Consider the following 7,436-nt stretch of genomic DNA (forward strand, 5'->3'; position numbering starts at 1 on the left):
GTGTAGGTGTGTAGCATGGGGTGTGTAGCAGCGGGGTGTGTAGCACGGGGTGTGTAGGTGTGTAGCAGCGGGGTGTGTAGGTGTAGCAGCGGGGTGTGTAGGTGTGTAGCAGCGGGTGTGTAGCAGCATGGTGTGTAGGTGTGTAGCACGGGGTGTGTAGGTGTGTAGCAGCGGGGTGTGTAGGTGTGTAGCAGCGGGGTGTGTAGGTGTGTAGCAGCGGGGTGTGTAGGTGTGTAGCAGCGTGGTGTGTACATGTGGAGCACGGGGTGTGTAGCAGCGTGGTGTGTAGCAGCGTGGTGTGTAGGTGTGTAGCATGGGGTGTGTGGCAGCGGGGCAGCTGGCGTACATTTCACCACGTGGAGGAAGTACTGCACGGCGTGCTGGTACAGCTGCAGCGCCTCCTCATAGTTGCCGGCTTTGTCCTCCTGGGCGGCCTTGCTGGCCAGGTCGATGGCTTTCTGCAGGAGGGAAGAGGACAGAGGTTCAACAAAGAGCAAGCCTTTCGAGGGAGGCGCGTGAAAGCAGCTGTCTCCTTTGCACACAACATCCCCGTCTCCGATGAATCCCAGCTCCCAGCCCAGCTCCATGCATACATCCAAGGTCCTCTCATTCTTCCACAGGAACAACACCATGGGCACTGCAAACTCATAAACACACAATGTCCACCCCAGCCTTCTGCATTCCCAGAACCACTCAGATATCTGGACAAAAGTCTGACTCTGCCTCGTCCCTCCATTTCTAAGTGCAGTTCCTCACGTGATCTCTCCCGCTGACCTCTGCCTCTCATCAGCCAGGTCCTCCTTTCTGTAATAGATACAGCTCTCACTTAACCCCCAGCAGTCTCTAGGTCACAGAATTATGTCTCTAACTGGCCTCCAAATCAGACACCTGCCCACAGTGCTCCCATTAGACACTCTTCCAGTTGTTGTCAAGTGCCATGAAGTCCACTATGACTCACAGAGATCATATGAACAGATCTGAGCCCTGCTCTATGCTGTGACATCTTCATCCTATGATACACCTGAGCCCGCTGGCAGTCACTGCATCAATTCTGTCAATTCTCTTTTGCTGACCCTCCTCCGCTTTTCCAAACATGTTGTCTTTTATTATTATTTTTTTTCCCCAAGGACTAATACCTCCTAACAACACGCTCAGAGTATGTGAGATGAAGTTTCACTACCCTTGCCTCCAAGAAGTGCCCTGGCTAAACTTTCTCGAGCACAGACCTGTTTGTTCTATAGACAGTCCATGAAATATTTAGTACTCTTTAATTACTATAACTCAAAAACATTGATTCCCTGTCACCCTTAGTCACTGCTCAACTTGCAGACACGAAGCAAGTAATTAAAAAGACCATGGTGAGGATCAGGTGCAGTTTAGTCTTTAACCTGACACTGTTTTGTTTGTTCGGTTTGTGTTTTGTTTTTTTTTTTACTTTGGAGAGGCCCTTGACAGCAGAATTTCTCAATTTAACATGTCTATGGACTTCTTGATGGCCGATACCAAGCAGACCCAAGGAAGATGAAATCATTGACAATTAAAATCTTTTCTCTATCTACCATGGTGGTACCGACTTGCCCTGTGCTGAAGATTTTTATCTTCTTGGTGTTGAGATGTAGTGTACATTGAAGGCTACAGTTTTTGATCTTCTGCAGCAAGTACTTTAAGTCCGTCTCACTTTCAGCAAGGTGGTATCACCTGTATAATGCAGGTTGTTGATGGGTCGTCCTCTGATCCTGATGCCACATTCTTTTTTGCAGGGTCCAGCTTATTGAATGATTTGCTCAGCATACAGACTGAGTAGGCATGGAGTAAGGATACAATTCTAACACACACTTGACTTGATTTTAAACTATGCAGTGTTTGCCTGCTATTTGGACAATAGCTTTCTGGTCTAGGTATAGATTCCATTTGAGCACAATTAAGCATTCTGGGATTCCCATTCTTCTCAATGGTAGTCAGAATCTGTTATGGTCCACACAGTCAATGCCTTTGTCTAATCAATGAAACACAAATAGACATCCTTTGGGTATTCTCTGCTGAAGCCAGGATCCATCTAACATCAGCAATGACAGCCTTGATGCCATGGCCTCTTCTAAGCCCAGATTCAATTTCTGACACTCTTCTGCCAATATACTGTTCTAGTAGCTTTTAAATAATCTTCAGCAAGATGTTATTCGCAGGTCTCCTCTGCCGGTTAAATCCCATCTCTGGCACGATGAAAACCAGTCACTGACCTGTGACCCAAAGGGCTCTGTGTAATGTGGCCTCACGTCAACCTTATTACCTCATCTGGCACAGAAGTCCCAGTACGATGAACTACTGCCCTAAACTGAACCTAATCAGGCCTTGGGCTTTTGCAGGCAGCACATCCATACCGGGAACAGCCAAGTCCACTTGTCTTCCTGTAAAACTTCAATTTTTCCAGATGCCTTGAGGACGTGCTCCCCCATACCCCCACCTTCCCTCTTTGGGGTTTCAAGAACCTTTGTACATAGATCCAGTGACCACACAACATCACTGCCCACTGAATTCTTGAATCCTGGGGAGAAGTTGGCTGGTCAGAAGTGAGGGAAGCCTGGAACCCCAGAGCCAGCATCTCGAGGTGGGAGAGGAGACCCTGTAACAGCCAACCTGACTGTGATTTTAAACCATGCAGTGTTATTCCCTTGCTCTGCAGCCAGCACAGTGTTAAAGAGTTCAACTGCTTATCAAAAGGCTGACTATTCAAATCTACCCGTTGTTCCAGGGAAAAGGAGAGGCAGGCTTCTATAAAGGATTTCCCCCCATGGTGGCCTACTGGTAAAAAGCTGTGCTGCTATTCCAAAGGCATGTGGTCCAAACCCACCAGATGCTCTATGGGTGATGGATGGGGAATCTCCTCCTGTGAGACTTACTGCCAAAAACCTGCTGGAGGGTCAGCTATGGATCAGTTCTGACTCTATGGCAAATAACCACAACAAATCTTAGGAAGAAGACTCATCAACAACCTGCATTATGACACAACCTTATTTGCTGAACGTAAGGAGGACTTGAAACACTTGCTGTAGAAGATCACAGACTACCATCTTCAATATGGATTAAATCTCAGCATCAAGAAAACAGAGGTTCTCACCACTGGGTGATTAGGAAATATCATGGCGGACCGAGAAAGGATTGAAGTTGTCAATGATTTCATCTTGCTTGGATCAACAGGGGATCTGGAGAAGAACTGCATTGGTAAAGTCTGCTCTCCAAGATACTTAACAGCAATGATGCCAGTTACAAGACTAAGGTGTGCCTGATTAAGGCATGGTCTTTTCAGTCATTTGTTAAGCATCTGAGAGCTGGGCAATGCCTGAAGATGACAGAGAATTGATATCTTTGAGCTGTGGTGCTGGAGAAGCGTACTGAATACCCCATGAACTGCCTAAAGAACAGACAGGTAAGTCTAGGAAAAGGTGCAGCTAGAGTGCTCCTTGGAGGCAAAGATGGAGATGCTTCAGCGCTTACATTTTTGACGTATTGTTAGGCGAGGCTACTCCTTGGAAAGGACCTCATGCTTGGAAAGATGGAGGGCCAGCGAAAAAGGGAAGACCCTAAATGAGAGGGACTGACACAGATACTGCAGCGATTTGCTCAGGTGTGTCAGAGATGGTGAGGATGGCACAGGATACGGCAGGGTGTTGTTCACAGGATCGCTTTGGGTTGCACTTGACTTGACAGCACCTAACAAGAATAACAAGAAGCTTTAGAAACTTTATGGGCATTTCTCCTCTGTTCTACAAGGTCAGAATCAACTACACAGCAGCAGGTTTTAGGTCAGAAGTGAAGGTGTTGCCCCTGCACTTGTGGGTGGTGTGGGGAGATGAGGAGGGGAATGTGGGTAACTTGGCAGTCTGGATGACTGAGCCCTGTAGAGGTGTGAGCTCTGACCAGCCCTGGGTGCTCAGGGGTGGAAGGAGAGCGACTGCAGGTGTAGGCCTGCACAGCTTTGGTCTGTACTGACCCATTTCCCTTACACACCATGTGCAAAGTCCCCAACCCTCTCAAGGTTCTAGTATACTCTGTACCGAGATGCCAAGAAGGCTGACCCCTTCCTTTAGGAGTGAGGAAAGCACAAACTTGTAGCCAGAGACTACAAAACTATCCTCAATACTAATTAACTCTGGGCAAATCATATACTCAGTTTCTTAATACTCAAACTGACACTAAGATTCTCTTTGAAGAGCTGTCTTACAGATAAAATTATTTCACATCAAACAGCTAGTAGGTAACAAGTGTCAACTCATATCCCTTCCTCTGGGAAACACTCCGCACAGCCTAGGAAGGGTCAGATGTGCCCTTTCTACCCTCCGCCACTGACCTCTAATTCTTTACAGTGTTTGTTACATTGAGTTCTAATTTTGCTTCCTAGTTATCTGCATTCATTGGATTATTCCCATCATGAGATGACACTTTGTTGTTACGTACTGTGATGCTGGAGCTGACTCAGAACTGACCCTCCAGTCGACTGGACCCTCCAGTCCAGAGGCTGTCAATCCAAGACAAAAGGCTGCCCAGCTTGTTCCTGAAAAGCTGCTGGTAGGTGTTACCTGGCTACCCGTGGACGGGCAGCACAGCTCCTTGCCACTAGGTCACAGAAACGATCTAGCTCGGCTTCCCCACATCCCGCGCCTTATTCTGTGGGGAAACTACTTGAACGGATATTCTTTATCCATACTGCCCATATCAATGGATAGAGTGGGAAGGCAGAATGGGAAACAGTACCTGTGAACTGCCAACTCAGAGAACAGTTAACGCAACATATCCCGCCCCCCGTTTAAGCCGGCACCTGTCCCTACTTCCCCCCTCAACACTGCCCATTTCTAGCTGATTCCCTGCAAAGGTCAAGCTTCAGTCCTGCGAGATGCGTGCGATGCAGACAGCCCCAACAATCTGCACGTCCTCCACAATGAAAAGCTGGTGGTGTATACCCCGGTAACACTGCAAACAACTGATACATCAACAAAGATGATGGTCAGATAGGCTCTTCAAGAGAAATCCATTTGGATGCTTAAAAGGTCAATGCTTTGCCTGCGCTAAGGGCTGTGGGACCAATCCCTGTGCGTGCCCACGGCCCAAAGCGCACAGCTCCATGCTGGATATTTACATTTAGGGGCTAGCCTCCTGGTGCATCGTTAGGTGCCGTTGAGTCGAGTACGACTCAGCCGCCCTTTGAACAATAGACCTGGACTCTGTACCGTTTTCACTCTTCCTGACACATTAGAGCCCATTGTGGCATTAACTGTGTCAATCCATCTGGTTGAGGGTCGTCTTCTCCTTCACCAACCCTTTACCCTTCCAAGCATCATGTCCCTCTCCAAGCAACAGCCCCTCCTACCAACATGCTCGAAGTACATGAGGCAAAGCCTCATCATCCTTGTCTGGCTGCACCCTCTACAAGTCATATTGGTTTGTTCTTTTGGCCGTCCATGGGATGTTCAGTGCTCCTCCTTCCTCCAAGACCACAACGCAAAGGCATCAATAATTCTTCTGCCATCCCTGTTCACTGTCCAGCTCTCAGATGCATAGCAAGTGACTGGAAAGACTATGGCCTCCACCAGACACACCTTAGTCCTCAAACTGACATCATTACTCCTTAATACTCCTGGTGCATACATCAATAAATACTCCAAGCGTTTTAAAAAAAAAAAAAAAAGATCAATGCTTTTACCAACACGCCTGTTTCCAAAACACTTTCTAGTGAAGACTTCTGCATTTTCGTTTAATACTGTCTCTCTTTAGGTGGGTCCACTCTGCGTGGTCTTTCCTTAGGGTCAATTATCCTCAGGTAAGGATAATGTTTGCTAGAACAGACTGTTCCTTGGAGAAGGAAGTCAAGTTTGGAAAGGCGGAGGGATAGAGGAGAGGAAGACACTCAGCCAGCTGGACTGACAGACTGACTGCAGCAATGGGCTCATGTGTGTCAGAGATTGTGAGGATGGCACAGGGCTCAGATCTGTTGTTCACATGGTTGCAATGGGTCTTACTCCACCCAACAGCACAAAATAAAAAGAGGGAGGACATGTAACACCTTTTCACTTCAGTGAACAATCACAGAAAGAACACCGGGTCAATGCAAGAATCTGACCCAGAGTCTCCTGTCTCACACCAATCTTTTGGGTCCAAAATCCTTGAGGCCAACTCACTTTCAAAACCCCACTGGTACTCAAACCCTTTCTGTCATAAAATAGGTGAAAACATTATACAAATCTCTGTTCTCCAATGAGGCTGTTCCTTGGAAAGGGACATCATGCTTGGAAAGACGGAGGGTCAACAAAGGAGAGGAAGACCCCTAACAAAGTGGCTTGATTCCGTGTGACCTCAACAAGAGGCTCTGGTATGTCAGAGATGAGGATGACACAGGCCAGGCCAGGGTTCAGATCCACTGTTCATAAGATCGCTATGAGCTGTGCTCAACTCGACGGCATCTAACACTAACAATTCTCCACGAACTCGGTTCCAGAAAGGATGGACGCTCAAGTCCGAACACCTGGAGATTGTTATAACATATAAGGTGTAACGTCTCAGACCTGTCATTATGTACAAAGTCTACAGTCGTGGGATTGTTAGGATACGGAAGGTCTACAATGCTAAGACTGTTATGAATGCTACGCATAAAACACTGTACTCAGCGAGGAGATGGGCGGCAGTGGAGACGCAGAGGGCAAGAGGGCTACTGCACACACACACACACACACACACACACACACACACACACATGCTCAACGCATCCTGGCTCCGCCCTCAGCCGCCAGGGCTGGCCCCCGAGATCTAGTCACCCACAGAATGACAAGCAGGGCTCCGCTTCGCATCATTTCGGGATCGAAGACGGAACGTGACCATTCGATTTTCAAATGAACCACCGGGGCCAGTCCAGACCTCCCTTTGTGCCTCTCGCACCGAGCTCTGCCCACTCCGGCTCTAACCTGAGTCTCGCAAAGCCAAGTCCACGGTCAGAGTGGACCCCCAGCGCGAGCCGGAAGTGGCTCCTGTCCGGAAGGTGCCCACCTCCACTCCCACCGGCGCCCGCCCGCCCGGGGCGGCCGCTTCTCCTCGCAGGGGCCGGAGGAGGGTCGCGATACCTGCAGGTTGGTCGTCGTGGATGCCATGGCGGAGACGCGGGGCGGCCCTTGGGAGCAGGGGACAGGACCAACAGCAGCGTCGTCGAACCGCGTCCGGCCTCGCCCCAAACGTGGACAGGCACAGCTCTCGGACCCCGAGTCGCGCCTTGCCTTCCGGAACCGGATCCGACGCAAGGCCGCGCGCCCCGAGCCCCGAGACCCTCCTCGCCAAACTTCCGCAAAACCGGAGCCCCTCCGGGCGCTCGTCCCGCCCTGGGCGTGAGCACTTCCGCTTTCGTCATTAGAGCGCGTCCCCGACGTCCTCGCGTCTCGCCCGCGGTCTGGATTCCG

General features: G+C 49.4%; 1 protein-coding gene across 1 annotated transcript in view; it reads right to left on the bottom strand.

Moving 5' to 3' along the window:
• The window catches only part of VPS4B (vacuolar protein sorting 4 homolog B (S. cerevisiae)), a 23,285-nt gene extending 16,151 nt beyond the window's left edge, over positions 1-7,134 (bottom strand). The window contains exons 1-2 of the mRNA XM_006892731.1: positions 7,107-7,134; positions 347-458 (exon numbers count right to left, since the gene is read on the bottom strand). Of these exons, the coding sequence (XP_006892793.1) occupies positions 347-458; positions 7,107-7,133 (139 nt within the window). The 5' untranslated portion in view covers position 7,134. The remainder of the gene's footprint in view (positions 1-346; positions 459-7,106) is intronic.
• Positions 7,135-7,436: the final 302 nt, after the last annotated feature.

Source organism: Elephantulus edwardii, unplaced genomic scaffold (assembly GCF_000299155.1).
Source record: "Elephantulus edwardii isolate Elephantulus edwardi_28Jun2011 unplaced genomic scaffold, EleEdw1.0 scaffold00118, whole genome shotgun sequence".
NCBI lineage: Eukaryota > Metazoa > Chordata > Mammalia > Macroscelidea > Macroscelididae > Elephantulus > Elephantulus edwardii.